The sequence below is a fragment of the Telmatherina bonti genome, assembly GCF_933228915.1.
Source record: "Telmatherina bonti genome assembly, chromosome: 2".
In the NCBI taxonomy this organism is placed as follows: domain Eukaryota; kingdom Metazoa; phylum Chordata; class Actinopteri; order Atheriniformes; family Telmatherinidae; genus Telmatherina; species Telmatherina bonti.
The window spans coordinates 12,537,189-12,558,438 of record NC_136620.1 but is presented as its reverse complement, the minus strand read 5'-3'; the positions used below and the strand labels follow the sequence as shown (position 1 = coordinate 12,558,438).

General features: G+C 38.9%; 1 protein-coding gene across 1 annotated transcript in view; it reads left to right on the top strand.

Annotated features, from left to right (window-relative positions):
• The window catches only part of parvaa (parvin, alpha a), a 36,896-nt gene extending 15,866 nt beyond the window's left edge, over positions 1–21,030 (top strand). Inside the window, exons 6-13 of the mRNA XM_079249156.1 lie at positions 421–536; positions 765–823; positions 4,880–4,899; positions 4,997–5,058; positions 7,050–7,118; positions 7,546–7,647; positions 14,088–14,160; positions 20,182–21,030. Of these exons, the coding sequence (XP_079105282.1) occupies positions 421–536; positions 765–823; positions 4,880–4,899; positions 4,997–5,058; positions 7,050–7,118; positions 7,546–7,647; positions 14,088–14,160; positions 20,182–20,258 (578 nt within the window). The 3' untranslated portion in view covers positions 20,259–21,030. The remainder of the gene's footprint in view (positions 1–420; positions 537–764; positions 824–4,879; positions 4,900–4,996; positions 5,059–7,049; positions 7,119–7,545; positions 7,648–14,087; positions 14,161–20,181) is intronic.
• The last annotated feature ends 220 nt before the right edge of the window (positions 21,031–21,250 follow it).

Sequence of the window (21,250 nt, the reverse complement as noted above, 5' to 3'; positions counted from 1 at the left end):
TTAGGATCAAATTGTGTGTAAAAGAAAAGTGGTGGCGACATACAAGTAAACACATCTGCCTTCTCCTTTTCAGACACGTTAAGCAAAGGAAATGTAAAGGTGAAGATGTTTGAAATAAAGTATTTTTGCTGCGTATGCCGCACGCTGCCATCCCAGTGGTTGGGATTCAGTCCAGAAACAGCAGAGTTAAAAGATGCACTGATGAAACTTCAGCTCTCAGCAATGTTTTAAAGCAGATTTCATCCACATTGACCTTTGTGTTAAAGGAGAGCAGGCGGCTTAACACATTTTCACGCCGTGTTTGTGTTTTTGAACATGCTCCTAATGGTCAGTGCTGCTATAGAACAAAGTAAACACAGAGCCAGATTTTAAATAAAGATGTTTAAAATAGTGTTTCTTTTTTGTGCTTTCTGGCATCAGCGGTTCACGCTAAGAGCATCGTCGCCATCCTGCACCTGCTGGTGGCGCTGTCGCAGCACTTCAGAGCACCAATCAGATTGCCTGACCATGTTTCCATTCAGGTGGTGGTCGTCCAGGTGGGTGCAACTTTTCAAACTCCTAAAAGTTCAGTAGATGGTCAGTGGATCTTTGGTTTTAACATGTATTACCTTCTTTTTTTTTTAAGGCTTAATGTGACCATTCACTGGTGACTTTCACCATTGAGTTTTTATCTTTTTATCAGTCTCATCTCTTTTTTTCTTTTTCCCCCGTAATCATTATTCCGCTGCACATCGTGAACCGAGTCATTCTTTTATGTCTTTCAGAAAAGAGAGGGCATCCTTCAGTCCAGGCAAATACAAGAGGAAATCACCGGAAACACAGAGTGAGTACTCTCCACTGTGGCTCGCTCTCCTTCCTAACACATGTTGCTTTTAGATGCACACCTCACAGGTACTGGTGTCAACGCTCCAAAGAAACTTGCTGGTAATGACTTTTTGAAGGCAGACCAGACCGGCCAGTTTGGTTTTTACAGATAAATGTTTATAAGTCTTGTTGAGACGATTAATCTGTGTTAGTTTGATGAATTTCTGATGTAATGAATCAGCTAAGATTGCCCGCAGCGTATCTGGGTAAAGCTTTGCTTTCATAAATGACCTGATTCAAAAGCATGTTTTAAAAATAATGCAATGAACGCTTTAAACAGACAGGACTTCGTACAGATTTTATCCGACAGACTCTAGTAGTCAGTCATTATATGTGACTTCATGCACAGACCAGCCAGCCTCAGTATGCTGGTTTGATTCAGGAAATTAAATACAAAATGATCTTCAAAAGACAAAAAAGTGTCAGATATTGTCATATGATGGATGTTTGGGCTGCCTGGTTATTTTCAAATAAAGCTGGGGTTTTTTTCTCACATGAGAAGCATCTGGAGAGTCACACTTAAAGCCTCGAATGAAGTCAACAAACCAGGTTTTATCCAAGCAGCGACCTCCGGAGGGAAAAAGTGAAGCCTTGGTGGAAGTGCAGAAAACAGCAGTTCCCCTCTCATCCACTAGGGGCTCCAGAAGGGAGTCAGTTAGACCTCTTCAAATTTGACCTTTTTCATCAAACATATGCAAACTGATATTATTCCCATTCTCCAAGGTCTAAACAAACTAAATATATCAGTTATTTTTGTCCTGGACCTTGGCTATGTCTGCCTCATGAGCCATGTAGTTTTATTTTTTAAGTTTTTCAAAAACAATGCAAAATTCGGTACATTATGTCCTTGTTTTCATTGTAGCTTCCCAGAGTCTCCGCCCATCTTTTATAAATAGTTTTAACCTTTCTCATTTACATCATCTAAATACAAATGGGGAACAGAAATGGACATCTGGATAGTGATAGTAACTTTGTGTTTGTCCACATAATTAAAAGACAAAAAGCAAGTAGTGTTTAAAGCATCAGTGTAATGGACAAACCATGGCTGAATCCCATTTTATAGTGACTGCACAAACAGCCTGAGCACTCATCAGTCTTTCATCACCCACAGAGAGGCTTCATCCTGTGAGATGTACATGCTCGCTTAATCTTTCAGTCATTTTGAATCGACTACAAACGAAACAAAAGAAGAAACCAGACAACAAAGTTAAACTATTGACATGTAAAAACTTCCAGTCTGAACGATGGTTTATACCTCAACACTGTGTGGAAAGCACCAACTACAACCGAAGACACAATGAATTCAAGTTCACCTTGTAAACTTAACAAAACAACTTTGTTTTGTGAAGTTCAGTGATTAGTTCTCCAGTTTAATAATTGAACTTGGAGAAGTTTGAAAAAAAAAAGTGATAAAAAGGAAGGAAAAAACATAATAAATAAAATAGAAGTTTTACACTTAGTAACAACAAAACATGACAAAAACAAACAGTCCATACATTTCTGTAAATTATGATGCTCCATTGAAGAAAGGGCATAAGTATCAACTTTTGAAAGCACGCCTGTGTGATGATAAAAAAAGATGAAATGAAAAGTCCAGATCACCCTAAAACTCAAACATGGCATTTTTCTGATTCCCGAAAACACAGTCAAAACCCATCCATAACACACAACAATACAGCTGTTCATCTATACAGTTGTGTTACGAACAGGAAAACAGACAACAAACCAGCACATGACCTCGGCCTTGGTGAATATTATTCTACATGATAAGTTATGATAATAGACACAATAAATTAAAAACAGTCACCTGTCTTTAGTCAATTCCTCTCATTTCGTCTTCCCTAACTCATTCACATACAACACACCAAAACAACATTGAAGCTGATTGGTTTAGACATGTTTGTTACCATAGCGATAGTAAAGTCTCTGAAAAAGGTCTAAAATATTTGTAAAAAAAATATCTTAATGTATTAAATTGGCTTTTCTTTTCCAAAAATACCCAGCTGTCATTTCTATGTCCGCATCCACGTCTTACTTTTTCTCCTAAATACCTTTTTCAACTCAATATCCATATTTGTGGATATTTTTATGATGAGATCAGATTAGATAAGACAGCTGAGGAAATTGCAGCAGGTAAACAGTTAAAGATGTAAAAACAAGAATAAGTATAAATAAGAATTAAAAAAAAAAGACTAGTGTAATAAGTGGTGGTGTGAGCGAGTAAGCAGTGATATTAGGATTCACTGTGTTCACATTGGTGCTTTACAATGTACACTTTAGATAACAACACAAACACAGTCATCTTTATGGGAAAGTCAGAGCCCAGTTCATCATTATCTGTTCACTTTAAACATTTCTTCACATTTCTGCCTGAAAATGGCCCAATCATATTTCCCACAAGCCAATTTGTCTTTAGCCTTTCCTCAAAAGGAGTCGTCCTGATCCACTATTATAGTTTATATTTGTTAACCTTTAATATTCTAATCATTAGAGGAAACAACCAGGCTCCTGGTCTTCAGGACAAATCAGTCATTTTCCATCATTCCTGTCACATATCAAAACAAAACAACTTTAAGGGCTTCTCCTTGTAAAAACGCAGCCTTTATTTCCCTAACTGAGTTTACCCCAGCATCAAGTTTCCACACCTAATATGAAAGAGACAAAAGAGGATTGGTTCAAAACATTTCAGTGCCTGCAACACAAATATGTTCCAGTTTTCTACATGAAAGATGTTTCCCATCTGCTCGGATTTGGACGAACATCGTGAGCTACCGCTGTGTGCCAACACTCACCTATCATGAGGGATAGAAAGCCTCTTTTTTTTTTTTTCTTCTTTTACACGTCATCATGACTTCTGGGTAGATTTTAATAGACGCAGATCAGAGCTTCATCTAACTGGACATCTAACCCCCCTTAGACTTCAGTTAATGCTCTCAGCACTTTTTGACCGCATTTGACATGTTTAATATGTTTTGTTTCTCTAAATAAAGACTGTTGCAGAATTTTTAATGACTTTTTAGGGCTCCGTTTATCACAATTTGCACATTGCATGTTTAAAAACTCGTTGCTTGAACCATAAATCCAACTGAACGGGATCGAAGTCAATGTCACGTTGAACATTTCTCAATTCTTTTAAGATGTTGGAACCAGATGTGAAGGTGGACGAGTGATGGCACCCTTAGCTGAAGAATTACACTGTTTAAAACCACACACACAGTCTCTCACACACTGGTTTTGTCTCCCAGTGAGGCTTGTCCTGCAGCCTGACAGCAGCAACGAGGGAGATAACAGCAGGCCAACACACACAAGCTCACACATTTTGTCATGGTAGAAGGATAAACTGCTAATAACACACAGACTGAGGCTCACACACACTCACACGGTCACAGTGGAAATATGGTTATTACCACACTACCAGGACTGTTGCCCAGACCTGCCTGCATTTGCCATCAGAGATTACACCGTGAAAGTGTGTGACAGGGCTTTTGTGTGTGTGTGTGTGTGTGTGTGTTGGTGTATTTTCTCGCTGGCCTGCCCGCTGCGATATCTCTTCCTCTCGGACACTCATGCTGCAGCGATCCTACCCTCCAGAACCACCTGACCCTTTCCAACAACAACATCCTCCAAAGTGCTAACATTGCAATAACAGACAAGAGGCCCTCCATTCCCACAGAACGGCTGCATGTACAGAAAGACGCGTCTTCATTCATTGTATTAACACCCTGCAGCCTTGTTGTCCTATTGAGGTTATTGCATTGTGCTGCAGTATGTGGTCCCTGAGACCATCCCACTGATGATACTCAGGCTATTTAAATACCCAAGGCATCCATGTGTCTATTGTTGATGAAATTACGCTAACCAGGCTACATTATTGTCATTTGTTTAACATAATCCCTCCATTCTCTGCATTCCTCTGCGATTAAATTGGAAACGTTTCTTTTACAGTGTCTCGTATGTGAAATTGTCAATAAGCTGCCTCTGACGCGTTTTCTCTCTCCTTTTCTCTGTTTTCCAGGGCTTTCTCTGGCAGACATGGTATGTTTTCTTCATTAAGAAGAAGAATGATCTGACCGTAGATTTTAAAGTGCAAATATTTCTGAGGTGGGTCATTTTTTTTGCTTGTTCTTCGCAGAGCGGGATGCATTTGACACCCTGTTTGACCACGCTCCAGATAAGCTGAATGTTGTCAAAAAGGTATTGAAGCGTCTTTGTCGTGTTGCAAACACAACCATGCAGAGTTGGGGAAATTTATACCGATGCATGAAGTTAAAATTCCTCAACGGCTAATTTTATTGCAACTTCAGATTTTCCCTTTAAACACCAATGAATATTGCGATTGATGATAATGATTGATACAAAAAATTTGATTTTAGAGATAGATGTGTTTTAGGTTTATGTTGTCTGTTTTAAATAAAAATTAGTTTATTTTAAATTTTCAAGAATCATGCGGGATTTAATGGGATCTTTTTGACTATCTGAATCCCTACATACTGGTAAATTAACTGGTTTATAGATTTAGTAGCTTGTAATATTTACATGCAAAGTAAAAATCTGACCAGTACTAGTTATCATATAATGCAAGTGATCATACAAATTTTAATTTAACATCTTTTTTTAGGATAGTGTTATCTGATGGATTAACACTTTCTCAACAATACTCCAGTGTCTGTATGCCTGGTATATCTGATAGCGTTTGTTTACTTCTGCACACGTGCAAAACACTTGTGCAGCAACCACAATGTAAGCAAAGTACAAAAGAAAAACACAATTTCATCCAGCAGCAGGAAGTTTGAGTATAAATAAAGCAAAACGTACACATGCAGCTAATCTTTTTAGCTTCATTATCCCCAGATTAGCTTCCAATACAAAGACGGTGGGCACCGCCATGTTTGACAAAGAAAATAATAGGAAGTTACATCACCACGTATGTACGTACTCCAGAAGAAATCTGATAATGGATGGAAATGTAAACAAGGATTTTTTTTTTTTTTTTACTGCATGTAGACCCAGACCCAGTTACCAGATTTTACTGGTCTTGTTAATGGGCTCATTGTCAATCACATAAATGGTTTGAATATTAGACTTTATAACTAGTTTAACTTTTTTTGTTTTGTTTTTTTTAATTTGCGTCTAAAGAAACATAAAATGAATCTAAATGAAAAAAAAAAAAAAACTTTTATTAATCCCAGAGGGATTGTTTTTTGTTTTTTGTCTGTTTTACAAAACAATAATTAATTAATAGAAGATGATTGCTGGCCTTGTTTTGAAGACTAATGGCTGCTGAATGATTTTATATGTTACCGTCTTTCACTGGACTAAACGAAGCCTCTGACTGCCTGTTCCCATGGAAACATAACAAGTCTTGCAAGAGTCCAAAGTACTCTGAGAAATCACTTGATCAGCCTTGGAACCAGCATGAAAAAAATCTTCTTGAAACAAAGAGCTTGACGGTGGTTGTATTGGTTAAAAAAAAAAAAAAAAAAAAAATCAACTGTATTTTAAAGACCAAGACAGGATAGTTGGAGTTATCAGGGCTTTGTTGCCGCCTCCCAGTGCTTTCTGGACTGGAATATAAAGATTTTACATCCTTGTTTTCGGCTTTCTTTGCTGGAAATTTAATATCTCTGACTACACTGAATCCAGTTCTGTTGTACTTCTGACTGCATGCTGCATGTCAGAGCTGCAATTTTCCCCAAGATGAGGCCATACTTCACATTTTTTCTAATATTGAAGACTCCTGCTTTGAGCCTCAGCTTTGGCCTTCCTGTGTGGAATTTGCATGTCCTCCCTGTACATGTGTGGGTTCTGGCTTCCACCCACAGAACAACAGCATGCTTGGTAGTTCAATGGGGGACTCTAAAATCTCTCTAGGTTGACTGGTTGTTTGTCTGTGTGTGTTTGCCCTGTAACGGACCTGCAAACTATCCAGGTTTTGCCTTACCTTTCACCTAATGCTCACTGATAGAAGGAAATATTGAATTTTTCAAGCATTTCATTACTCTTGTCATAAATTATCTGGAAAATAATGCAAATCATTGTATTTGGTTTTTATTCACAATATACTTGCAGACCATACCGATCTAAGGCGTTCCCTTCCGTTTGCAGATGTTTTTATGTCCAAAGCCCATCCTGTTTGAGACAGTTTCCATATCTGAAATTTTACCTTGTTTTGTTTTTGTTTCCAGACATTGATAACATTTGTGAACAAACATTTGAACAAGCTCAACTTGGAGGTGTCTGAATTGGACACACAGGTGGGTCTCAAGCACACACTCACACTCATATGAAAATGCCACCTTGTGATGTCGTTTTTCATTAGAGTCCAATTCAAACTATGGAGAAAAAAAAGATACTTTCGCAGTTGTAAAATGCAACACTTGCAGGCAGCTACTCTTTAACTGCAGAGCACTCATCAGTGCGTGATGGCGGCGGCTGACACTGAACCCCACTCTACCTCTTTTGAGTCCATCACTGTGTGAATGTGTGACGGAGAAAAGGCAGCGTAGCCTGTAACAACACACAGAGGAAGAAATGCTGTACGAGTGTGTGTGTGTGTGTGTGTGTGTGTGTGTGAATAGGTGAATGTGGATTTTTAGTGTAAAAGCACTTAGAAAGGTCTAGAATAAAATAGCAGAGAAGTGGCGTACAGTCCATTTACTTTACGATTTGCTGCCGTTTCAGTTTGCAGACGGAGTTTATTTGGTGTTGCTGATGGGGCTGTTGGAAGGATACTTTGTGCCGCTCTACAACTTCTTTCTCACACCAGAGAACTTTGACCAAAAGGTAAGCCAGATTACTTTTCTACAAAAAAAGCAAAATAAAAAGAATACCTCCCAAAAAACTAAAAAAAAAAAATTTGTCAAACCGTTACCGTTTGACATCCTTAAATCCTTCTGGGTACTCTGGCTTTCTCCCACCATCCAGAGACATGTATGTTAGGTTAATTAGACTTTTTAATGTCTGTCTAGGAGTGAGTGTAAGCATTTGTCTGTCTCTTTTTATCTGTCTGTCTGCGTTGGCCCTGGAATGAACTGGTGACCTGTCCAGGCTGTACTCACCTCTCGCCTGCTAATTACTGCGATAGGCTCCAGCTCCACCCTCAAACCTGATTTGCAATAAGTGGTATAGAAAATGAATGAATGAATGATGGGTAGGTGCATCAATGGGAACTGAGAAAAGGGCCACCTTGCATTGGTGTAAAACCCCAGTGGTGATTGAGACGACTACAACCAGAGATAAATGCAAAGCAGGTTTATTGTAGAGCACATTTCATGTTCAAGACAATATAAAGTAATTTACTTAAAACATTAAAAAAATGAAAGATCGTATAAAGAAAACATGAAATGCATCAACAAAATCCCATATAAAACCCTTGATTTAAACGTTTGAAGCACTTGGATAAAATTGTTTAAAGATCAAGGCTGTGGTGGCCGTCCACCAGCTGGAAAGATGGGAAGTATGACCACGTCCAACTCCGCGTCTTTCCTCACTTTTGTGGTATTCCTGCTTTACTTTTCTGAAGGTTATCTTTATGTTATTGAAAGAAGTTCATTGGTGTGAACAATGACAGCCAGTATTGCTCTCACATTCACAGTTTTTTTTTTTTTTCTTCGCTTCATGGAGACATAAGTATAACAGCACTGTTTTGTTCAGGTGAATTTTCCCACTGATGAAATCACGTTTGGCAATCAAAACTAGCTTCAGGACAATTGACTATATATAAAAAGATGGATGGAGCTTCCAAGACATCACTCATAGGTTTCTGAAGAGCTGAATTGAAGCTCGGTGGGTGGTTCCTACTATCGCCATCTTGGCAGGGGGATTCGTCTCGCCCAGAAAATACAAATATGGGCAAAGAGGTGGAGCTGAGAGGAGGGCTGTGAGCTTCATGGTGGATGATTGACATCGAGCAAACTCTGATCTTTTTGTAGCTAAGGCTAACCGAGCTAACCCGAAGATAACAGGAGGTAACCAGCTAACAAAGGTAAGCGGGCTAAAGCTAAGTCACGTTGTTAACCTGCTAAAAACCGCGGTTGTTCTGCGTTCTTCTTACTTGAAGCAGGAGATCAGGTATCTGTCACTCAAAAGGACGTGCCCCTTAAACAGGCCAAATTTCGAGATTAAATTACTTTTAAACGTGTGAGTTGGAAAAAATACACTCCCCCCACAGTTGTCATGAAGGTAAACCTGACCTATTAAACCAAAAATGGATTTTTGAACCAGGTTGTAAACATGTTTATTTCTGCTGTGAAGTTGGTCTTTTTAACATGGGAGTCTATGGAGATTTGCTCTGTTTTGCAGCCCCTAGTGGATGATGGGTGAACTGCAGTTTTATACACTTCCGCATAGGCTTCACTTTTACCCGCCGGAGGCTCCGTCCATCTTTCATATATGGTCTATGTTCAGGACCGAACACGGTTACCCAGCCAGTTCGAAAGGGCTAAGTGTTATTTGTCCATTCAGAGACACCGTAGTAAAAATGATGGCACAAATATTGCAGCTGCCATGTATGTGGACCCAAGGGAAGTAGATATAAATGGTTCTTTCTAAGAGAATAAAAGCTATATTTAATTTTAGCAAAGTGACTAAATAGCAATAGAAACAGTTTTTACTTATATATGCAACACCCTTAAACTGTAGTGGTAAAACCTGCTGAAATTCCACTAGTCCTATCTGTTGCAGCGTCGTATGAAAAAGGCTGAGGAGTATTTCCTCTCATCCAAACTGCTCTAAAAATTAATCATGAAATTTTTTTCTTCTGCAAACTTCTTTTGTTTCTATCAATGCCAGTGTGCTGAAGGCAGCTCCAGCAGGTCTACGGTGCTGCTGAAGGGACAATAAGCCTCTAAATTGCATGTTGGGTTGCTCTGTGTGCAGCAGTATTTCTCATTTCCTTTTTGCATCCGTTTCCATGAAAAGTTTTCTTTAGTTGACATTGAATGAGCTTAAAGCTCAATGAGCTCGTCTGCACAAACAGGACGCCTGTCACATGTGATTCTTTGATACACGAGTTTCAGGCACCTGCAAAATCCTGCAGAACCACAGAGATGTTTCCTGTAAATTGGTGCATAAGGATGCATGCACAGTACAAATAAATTTTGTTAGCGCATTCAAGTGTAAGAAAAAGCATGTTTACAGTTCATGTTTGATTCAGCTCCTTCCACACAAATTCCATAAAATGCACACGATTTGTCCAGGCAGCAACCAATAAACTTATGTGTTTAATGTCAGTGTTTTGTTTTTTTTTCTTTTGTTTTTTTTTTAAGTGACGTTTAATCCTTTCACAGACTTTTAAAAGTATCTGTGAAATGTGTTGTGATAATTTTGAACAAGTACAAATCTATGACAACTTAGTGGAGTTCCAGCCTTGCAGATCTGCTGTGAGTTTGGACTATTTAAGAGGATAAGTGGTTGATTCATCTGTGTGGGCATACTGACTGGGATTCTTGTGACGCACATATATTTCTTTATATTTTCTATTTCTTTTCTTTTTTCTTGGCTTTTCACACTAAAGCTTTCCATGCACATGTCAGCATCCTGCAGTATATTGTAAAGGTGTGAATGAGAATACTGTGTTAACTTTCCCGCAGCCTGTCCTCAAAGCAAGCATCCTTGTTGCTCCTCTACTCTTTTGCTTCATCTGGTGTGTACATACGGTCGACATCCTAAGACCACACTGTTACAAACCAGTAGGATGAGTCAGATGGATGAATGATAGGTGGATAATGATCTAACAAAAATAGTGAATAAAGTAACATTAGGAAAGAATTTTAGTTATTTAAAAATGCCTTAATGGTCTTGGGCCTTTTTATATAGTTGACCTTTTTTAAATAACGACTCATCACGGACCTTGAGATCCTCTGGTACCTTTTACTTCATCCAAAACATCGGATTAAAACCTACGGAGAAGCCTCTTTCTTCCACTATGGTCCTAGTCTGTGGACCAGCCTGCCAGGGAACCTCAGGCCTGCAGAAAATGCTAATACCTTTAAAAAAATACTCAAGACCTACCTTTTAACATAGCTCATAGCTTATTTTTATTTATTCTATTTTGGGGGTTATTTACGGTAGTGCATTTTTATTTGCATATTTATGGATTAATTTTGATATGGGTTTTTTTTTGTTTATGGTTTTATTTTTTAATAGTCATTTATGAGTTTATTTTTTATGCTTGTTTTTATTGTTCTTAATTGTCCTTGTCATTTTAAAAGGCTTTTTTAGATCTTGTTTTTACCATGAAGGCGTGTGTGAAAGGATGTGCATGTGATAAGGCTTGTACGATCAGGAGCATGTTTTGGAATTCTAATGTTTTTAACTTGAATGTGTGATGTTTTATTTTTATATATATATATATATATATATATATATATGTATATATATATATATATGTATATATATATATATGTATATATATATACATGTATATATATATATATATATATATATAAATATGTGTGTTCAGAATTTCTGTACATTATTTAAAGCACTTTGAGCTGTTTTTGTGTGAAAAGTGCAGTATAAATTTGATTTGAGGTGTAAAAAAAAAAGAAAAAAATTGAAAGAATAAGGCAAAGCATGAATAAATGTGTGTGTGTGTGTGTGTTGAGATGAAGTGGCTGGCTTTGGTTAGCCACTGAGGTTCCAGTCGGCCGCCATAGACTTATGCAGCTCTTACCTTAAAGAAACGGGAGAAATGATTCTTATTATTCTTCAACATAATGAACAGATTGTTGATCAGTTTAATTCATGAGTACTTACTTCAAAGAAACAATAATATGGTGGTTAATTACTGTATTTACATGTGCAAAAGATGCTTCTCTATTAACTTTGATTAAAGCAAATCCTCATCTGAACAAGATGTTTATGCAATTAACTACTGATGACAAATTGTGGTTTTAATAAAGGTTTTCATATCATACCATACCAGTTTATTTACAAAGCATTTTTTTTTAAAAAAACAGCACCAAGTTATTTAGAGAGTTCTCATCAGTGTCAAACTTTCCACCAATCAGAGAACTTTAACTGACTGTAATGTCCAATCAGGAGCACCCAAAGACCAACAAGTGAGCAGAAAGTTCAGTGTGTGTCAGAAAAGAATAAAAACGATGTTCCTGTTTGGCTGCAGTGAAGCCAGGAAGACGCTTTGATGCGCGGTGGCGCCGACAACAAGTTGGAACTGTTTATGTGACAATAGTGGAGAAGTCGTTGCATAAATAACTGTAAGTCCCTAAAACACAGGAGGAAAAGGTGTTAATATGTAAATATTTTCTGTTGTGTGTCTTTCAATTCCAAATAGTTTTTCTCCTGAAAGCCAAAACTTGAGAGAATGATGCAGAAAAGTTTGATCACTCTCGATCTGTGTGTCATGTCTCCACAGTACTGACAGTGATCAGTTCTGTGTTGTCGTTTTGGTTGGTTTTTATGGTGTTATATCTATTAATACATTTATTTCACATCATTTTAGCCTTTTATAATCCAACAACTGAGATGTCCTGAAAAATAATGTCTGGACATCAGCTGTGCTTGAAAGGGTCGAGTTTCTACATATCCCCGTGTTTAAGGACTGACACAGCATTGGTAAATTAGTTGATATTACTGATGTTGATGCCTTTTCTATGTGACAGTACAGAAATCTGCAGTAACTTCCTGAATTTACCACAAATACAGCCTCATCCTGTATGTATTTTGGATTAGCAGGTGTGTTAACTTGTAGTTATGAGCTCGCCCATAATGTTAATCCCTCCTTTTTTTTTTTTTTTTCGTTTTGAGATCCATGACAAACATGGCTGCGGCTCGTCTCTGGTGCTGACCTACAGTTTAAGAAACACTCCTGAATCAATACTCCATTCCTGAGGAGTCTTGTGCACTCGGATCCGAGACTGTCCGCTCAATAGCTTGATAAATGTTGTCCGTTTTCCCCGGAGCCCCTTCAGCACCGAGCCGCCTCTCCTCTCCGTTGGCCTCTGTAGTACTACGGTATTCTGAACAGGCAATCTGCGGAGACACCACAGTAGCCTTTTGTTTGGGTTTAGGCCAGCAGCCTCTGCCAAGCTGCGAAGCAAAATGGGCATCAGTGCTACAATGTACACAACCGCTTACACACACACACACACACACACACACACACACACTCCTGGCCCAGAAGAACAGGCACCAGCCCCACAGCATCTGTAATCTCCTATTGCACAGGGAAACACTGGAGTGGCTTAGGGGCTCAGCTCTTTTACTCTGTGTATTTGTGTGTAAATGTGTGTGTGTTGGAGGGCCTAGAGGCCTATCAACGATACATCAGGGGTGGGCTGTGAAAAGTAGCACAAGACATCAAAAAAGCACTTCTGCTTCTGCTCAGTGGATCTCTTCTTCAGGCTCTTCCTCTCCTTTTTATATTAGCTAAGGTCACGCTTTTCACACAATAAGCCCTTGTCGGGCAAAGCTTTTAGTACTTCTCAGCAGGGCGAACACACACTCACACACACACACACACACACACATGTATACACAATGGGCAGAGAATAGAAAACATCTTTCAACTATTCAATCTCTTCTCTCTGATTGGTTTTCCTCCTCGTTTAAAGTTTTTTTTTTTTTTTTCCCTAACAAGTCAGATTACCTCAGAAATTGTTTGCGGTCTCCTAAACAAAGACGAATCTCTGACTTTCATTTCTGCTGCATCTGATGAACAAAGTCACCCTTTAAAGAGTCCACCTGAAGAAAAAACAGCAGCTCTTCATGCTGGATTCATTCATCTCGGCCGTAACTCGGTGTGCTGGAGAAACCTCATTTCTAAAGCATGTCTCATCTGATCTGCATTAAAAAATAATTTGATAATTACTCTATTTTTTTTTCCTTTTCTTTTATTCGACTCATCCATTCAGTCACATTGTGCACGTTACTCGTTCACTTAATGACATGAATAATCTAGCTTTCAATGCCAGCATCACTTTCTTTGCATCAAGAGGGACTTTTTTTTTCTGTGGGTGATGCTGATGACATGGTGTCCGTTGATAAATGAGGGTGTAGAGTGTTTGTGCAGCTGCTGGAGGCTCACGGTCTTACAGAGCAGAGCTGTGCTGTGTTTACCAACGCATGAAGCCATGGTTGCTCGAATGAATCCACCTGGAGTGTGTGTTCTCTTATCAGCTAAAGGCCGTGTGTGGGGTTGTGTGATTTGTACGTGTGCATTTATGTGTATGTATGTAACATCCTCATCTCGCTGTCTGCAGGTTCACAATGTGTCGTTCTCCTTCGAACTGATGCAGGATGGAGGTCTGGAGCGGCCAAAGCCCCGACCTGAGGGTATGATGCCTATCTTACACATTTATGCTTGTAGTTTGTGTTTAAGCGTGTAAAGCTTTTACTTAAATGTTACACTACTTATTTATTGAAATGTTTTTGGCTAAACAAGTCATCTCTTCCACACCTGAGCAGTTTTGTCCGTCTCTTGATGGACATAGAACAAAAAGGTAGTCTCTTGCCACAGAAAAAGTAACTCAAGCTGGATTTATACTCCCGCACCGTCTGCGTAATGTTGGTTACTGAGTCACTGCCTTGTGCTTGACGCTTACTTCTTCCAGACCTGATGTGTCAATCAATCAATCAATCAATCAAACTTTATTTGTAGAGCACTGTCACATACCTCAAAGTAACCAAAGTGCTGTACAGGTAAAATAAAATAAATCAACATTAAAAGCACTAAAATAAAGACAACATAATAGTTAAAAGACAAAATAAGACAGATAAGACCTAGTGTGTCACTGCTACGCAGCACGGGAAGCACAGAGAAGTACTCCATGTTTCTGGATTTCTGCATCTTCTCGCTAACTACCATTTTTTATTTGTTGACGCTGTAAATTTTCTAAGATTAATTACTGTAAATCTTTGTTTGCTTCCACAAACTCAAAAAAATACCAGTAAATACTCATTCACTCACTCAGTAAATACTTTAACTGAGTTAGACTACTGAAACAACTTTATCCTACCAGCTGATACAAACCCTTCTGCCAAACTTAAGATACTGAAGAGAAGCTGAAGCGAGACGATGAAACCCTGCTCTTCATCTCACCAACACTAGCTACCATACGCAGACGCTGTATGAGTATAAATCCAACTTCACTAAGAGTGACAGCAGTTCCTCAGTCCTTTAGTTCCTAATCACAGATAACGTTACACATGTGGACACTGCCTATATAAGAAAAAAGCAAAAGAAAGTCATCTTAGCAAATGAGCGAAGATATTTTTCTCAGATTCCGCCTGTCATCCACACAAAAAAGCAGATATATATAATTAAAAAAGGATTCTTCAAAAAACCTTCATACAAAGTGAAGATGTGCACGTGGACATTCATAAACAGGGTTTTAGGTTTTCAAACATCACCGTCTGCGACAAAAATACCATGACGTCACATGGGCGACTTTTGTTTTCAACAGCATGTACGTCCTCAAAACTGTGTTAGTTATCCGTTGTCCAGGCGCTTTGTGTTTGTTTTTACACCGCCGTCAGTACCGCCCCACATAGACGACCACAGGCGAAAGACGAGATTAAGACAATTATTTTCCGCCACCTAACCATATCACGTTGGAGGCTTGTTTTGTGGAAATGATGTTGTGACTAAGAAGGTTATTCTGATTGGAGAGGATAGGTGGCGCTACTGCAGCCTACAGGTTTGATATGCTTATGCGTAACAACGCGGTTATGCGGATATGTGTGGATGGATTTGTTCTTGAAAAACGAGATGGTGTTGACTCTTTTTTACTGGCTGGAGGGGGGGACATTCAGTTTTAAAAAACCTGACTACATACGGACAAGGACTAAGAGCCTCCCATTGCACAATCACTGCATGGATGATGTTTCAAACCTTATTTACCCCTAACTAAGTCAGCGAGAAGCTTCTCGTGTCTTAAACAACCATGACTGAAGGTGGTGTGGTCATGGAAAAAGATGTTTGGAAGTAAAGAAAAGAAGTTGACTTCCTAGTCTGGAAGTGAGAAGAGGCATTCCAGCCTCACCTTCCCGGTTGTAAGCCATCCCCAGAGCGGTGTCTCACCCAGTTATTGTAAAATATTGTGTTTGCAGCTCTGTTCTTCATCTAATGAAAAGTTGGTGGATCTGAACGGCTCCCTGAATAAAAACATTTTCAGGTCTTTATCAGGGTTTGTTTGTTTGGCTGCTGGATTATGGCAAAAATTATAATGACGATTATTTTGACTGAAATTGAGATCTCGATTATTTAACACAGTTATCCATTATTTTTAACAACATGGATTTATTTAACATTAAACTGTGGCTTTTAAACAATGTCTTTAGGTTTCCACAAATTATAGAAAAATAGATAAATATAAGTAAAGAATAAACAACGCTGCGTGTCATGGTGTTCTTGACTCCGCGTCGTGCATGATAACCGTCTAATGCATTCGAGTTGTTTAATGTGTTTATGCCACTCAGTAAACATTTTATAACAATTTTTTTTTTTTACAACACTTGCTAAATATGCTGACGTATAGGAACTATTTCATGTTGGCCTCCATGTACTTTTTATGCCAAACAACCGCTGTCAAGTTACAGCGCGTTTCTCTCATTCACCTGTTAAAAGATTAACGCGTTGCTACGGTGACGCCCCGTGACGAAGAGACATTACAGTGATTTAACTCGCCAACCTAGGTGTGCATTTATATGAAAATAATGCAGCCACTTCTCACTGACAATGGTATAAACTATGTTGTTGTGAACTTCCACAACCTACTGCAGTTCTTCTACATTGACCTGCAGCCGGAGCCGACTGAGACTGGCCGCCTGGGAGTGCTTTAGGACGGGAGAGGCTCCCGCTGCTCCTTCCTTACAGTAACTGCAGAACAAAATGTGTCTTCAAGTCAGTGTTAGTGAAACACCAGAAAAGTCTCTAATAACGGAAGTAAAAGTTGCTAGATTTCTTGCTTTTAACAATAAAAGTCGCCAAGTTGACAACAGTGTCTGAATGAAACTAAAGCAGCTGTGGGAGGAGTTTACAGCACAGCGATGCAACGCCAGAGACGCTCGATTAGCAGCTGAAGACAGCAGGAGGGGAAACTGCAAAGAGAAAAATAAATGTATCCTTTCATTTTTATGATTGTTGAAAACCCAGATTGTAATTGAGATTAAAGTTGGATTAATCGCCCAGCCCTCATATCATGTGGTTGGTTGGAAATTTAACCAATCCATGGTTAATACGGAAATGCATGAAACGGAAAGTTCTTGCTGTTGCAGGTTAAACGTATTGTTTTGATAAAAAGCTGATCGAGGTGGTGAGAAAGTATGAACACTTTTACAACATGTGGCATTAAAACACACGGACACAGCCGCGAGCGCAAACCGACGTGCTGCGGACGAAGTTTCTCGTTAAAAATTAAATAAACAGTTTGACTTCACATAAAGCAGAAATTGCCACCTGCTGTGATCCCTCCCGGCTGCAGACGTAGCGTATCGTAGACGATGGGACAGGCTTTAGTCTGCATCAGGTCTGCATCCACGCATGCATATTACCCATAATTCATTGCTGCGTGTAACATTTTTTAACTAAAAAGGTGGGAAACAGGCGATGTTTTGCAATCAAGCTTCTGTGCCTGTGGCCAAAAATTAAACAAAAAAAAAAAAAAGTCTTTTCAAGTACATCCCAGCAGCCAGTAGCCGACAGCATCAAACTTCTTATTCAAACAAACTCTGGCGCAGTGACAAGTCGGGCGTATGAGCCTCCGTCGGTGCCTCTGCAGACTGTTTATGTAGTTTAATCATCATGTTCAGCAGCAAAAAAAAAAAAAGCATAAGCAAGTTTCAGAGAAGCCCTACGATGGACTGGCAAGCTGTCCAGGGTGTACCCCACCTTTCACCCAAAGACTGCTGGGATAGGCTCCAGCTTCCTAGCAACCCTTCTTTGGACTAACCAGTTAGGATAATGAACGAATGAATGAATGAAGTGTTATAGAAATTACATAACAGTGCATGTAACCATCACTGTAACCCTTACGTGCACTCCTACCAGGTGCACACTTCAGATAGGACCCTAGGATGTAGTGTGGAAAGTGGGACAGGGCCTAAATGACTTCTGGACAACAGATGCCATTTTTAACCATAAAGGTTAAAGGGATGCTATTCTGGTATTTCAAGTTTTCTGAGCTTTCTACAGTGTTACAGTGTTGAATCCTCATCAGACATGTGAACAGCACTGTTTTTTATCACCTAAATGCATGTTTGAGTTTGAGTTTGAGTTCAAGCACGCTCTCCGTTCGGTTTCCATGGCGACGAAAAACGCGTCGTTTTAGAGAGTTTTTTCTACGTGGAAATCCTTGTGACGTCCCGGGGGATAAGGTTCGGTGATTGGTTACCTTCTACTGGTTAACAAGGGCATGTACAAATACATCAGGCGGGTGGAAAACGTGGGATAAAGTTATTTCCAACGATGGCTGGTGAGTTTACCAAAGAGAGACATCCTGCTGCATTCCTTGCTGTGGGTTGCTGTTTTCCACTTCGTTTCCAGGGTCTGATTCAGGTTCCAACATGTAGGGCTGTATGCTATGTGTTGACATTGTATTTAGTTTTTTTTATTGAGTTCATATTAGCCTAATCCTTCTGTTTATGAGATGATACAATGACGGCGAAAGCAGCTGCGGTGCGCACTCCCAATGTAGTGCAGTGGCGGGAGGCGGGGCTTAATGCGGAAGAGTCTCAATCCACTCGTTTTGCCCACAGGCTGATCTGACAGCCTACGGAGAGGGTCGGTCTGAAGTAAATAAAGCCATTTGTGACAATAACTCGATCAATCCCAGCCCTTCTGGTCTCAGAAATAAAAATAAATTAGCCTGAAATGCACATAATAGTTCCACTTTAAAGATCAAAGGCTATTGCTAGAAAACGGGGTAGATTGATTGATTGATTTAATTTTTAAATATTAAATAAGAGATTAAACTGCAAGGCGATTATAGAAATACTTCATTTCATGTTAGTCACTCATCAGAATATCCCTTTTTTTAAAGCAACATAGTCGTATAAAAACAGTCTTAATGACTCGTCAGAAGTGTGTGGTGGCGTGTTTCCCTGCAGCCCTCTGCTTTAATCTTCATTATTTCTTCTTTTGCTTTGTTTTTTGCGTAGAAGGTGTGAAGACACTTTCTTTATGAAATAACACATGGTTTGGCCTGCAAACCGAATCACAATCACAATCTTGAGAGGGGATTGTATTATTCCACTCAGTGAAAGTGTCCTTGGAAAGTCAGCTTTTTTTGTTACAGCTTCATGAGACTGGAATAACATCCCAACATACATTAGGAAGATCCACACATGTGATTTTAAGTCCAGCATAAACTGGTGGTTAGTTAACAATCAGACCTGTCAACACTGAAAACTCTGTCAGCTGTTGCTATCTTGTAGAGCAATATTAGAGCTCATTTTTATGTGTATTTATGTTTTTTTTTTCTTTTTTCTTCAGATGTGAAGATTTTAACAATGTTACTAAGATTTGTTTGTATTATTAGCTGGTAAAATTCATCTTTAGATTGTTCATTTTTTCGTTTGTTTCTGTATTCCTGGGAGACTTTGTTAGATCTGGCCGAGGACAGCAGATGAAAACCAGCCTTTTTCTGGCATGTTTAGAAGTTGGTTACTGTTTGAATATGTTATTTCCCTGTGAAATAAAAATAAAAATAAAGACACCACTTGATGACAACAGGCACGGGATTAATAACAGCACTTGAATTTGATCACTCAAATGTAGATGCACTTATTTCTGTTTTATGACTCAACCTGTTCTACCAGACATAAACTAGTTAAAGTCATTCTCTGAGATCACCTGCTGAAGACTGGAGCAGAAGTTGCCATGTTTACTCCCTTTTCAGACACTCTGGAGAATAAAGACTGAAAATATGTGATAAGTATGCCTGTAGATGCTTTTTATAAATCAAATACCTTTAGACTTAACAGCCTTCTTTCACCAGACAGTTTTCAAAAAGTTGTTGAAGCTCCAATTTCGCAACTTAAAAATAAAAGACGGAAGAAAAGAAATTCTTCTCAGGGTCAAACATAGCTTAGAAGTGAATAAGCTACAAGTCTCTTAAAAGTCTTTCTTGTGGCGTGAGTCTAATGAATTTGATAAGAACCAAAGTTTCTCTAAAGCCTCTGACGGGTATCTGCAGAGCTTTGTGTCCTGAAAGAAAAGACTTGACTGGTGAATACAGTGGAAGCGCGGCAGGAATGAGGCACCTACGGCACCATTGTTCAGCGGACTTCGCCGCACAGATAAAAAAATGCAACCTTGCATACGTCTCTTACATTCTTTGTGTTTTTTTTCTTTAGATATCGTGAACTGTGACCTAAAATCAACACTGCGCGTCCTGTATAACCTCTTCTCCAGGTACAGAAACGTGGACTGAGCGCTGCACGCAACACGACGGAACAGTTCATAACATGGACCACGAGCGAAAGCATATTAACATGTTTGTTTTCACCTTCTGCTTATTGTAGGAAGTTTTCTGTTTTTTTTTTGTTTTTTTTACTGAATGCACGTCTCACATTTTGCCACGCAAATCTCCATTTGTTGTCATTTCTGCAAAGACATTTGGCCTTTTTGTGAAATCAGTGTTTATTATAAAGTCTTAAGTCATATTGGAGTCTGTATGAATATTTAAAGTCCCAAATTGTCTGATCACTTTTAGACGACGCTTGTATGTTTTTATCAGGTAAAGAACATCGTCTTAAACTGTATTTGTTGTAGATTTTGATACGTTTCCTTCTTAATATCCTGGCTGTTTCATCTTTTAACTCCTCTTTATTTTCTATCATTCATAAGTGCCTTCAATTAAAAACACATGAAATTGTTTTATACCGGGGTGCAGTACAGTTCTCATAACGTTCCAGGTGTTGCCCTAAAACACGTGACCAAAGCTTCCCCTGCTTTCCTGTATTTAATTTTTATATTTGTGTCATATATATATAAACGAGTTTCATCAACATCAGTGACTCTTTTAAACATATATAGTTATATCAGATGTATTGGATTTCACATCTTTCTGCAGAACCAGCTGAATTATGATATTTGTAGTTTTCTTCTGTCAAATCAATGTCACATCTTTGTTTCGAGCTGCCATCACACTCCTTATAATGCATCCTTTCATGTTCTAATGCATTACGTTCAATAAATATTTCAGTGTCTGAATGCGGCTGCATTTTTTTTCCCTCCCTCGAAGTAAAGAGGAATGTTTGTCCAACAAAACAAAAATTGGGGTCAGAGTGGTTCCTGTTTTGTCAGCACAGGAAGACAAGTGAACCTCCACAACAATTTTCTTTTCTCTAAATTGAGAGAGTCTGTTAGAAAAGCGGTGTAAAAGCTTTCTGAATTGGAGCTGACCTCAGCATACACCGAAAT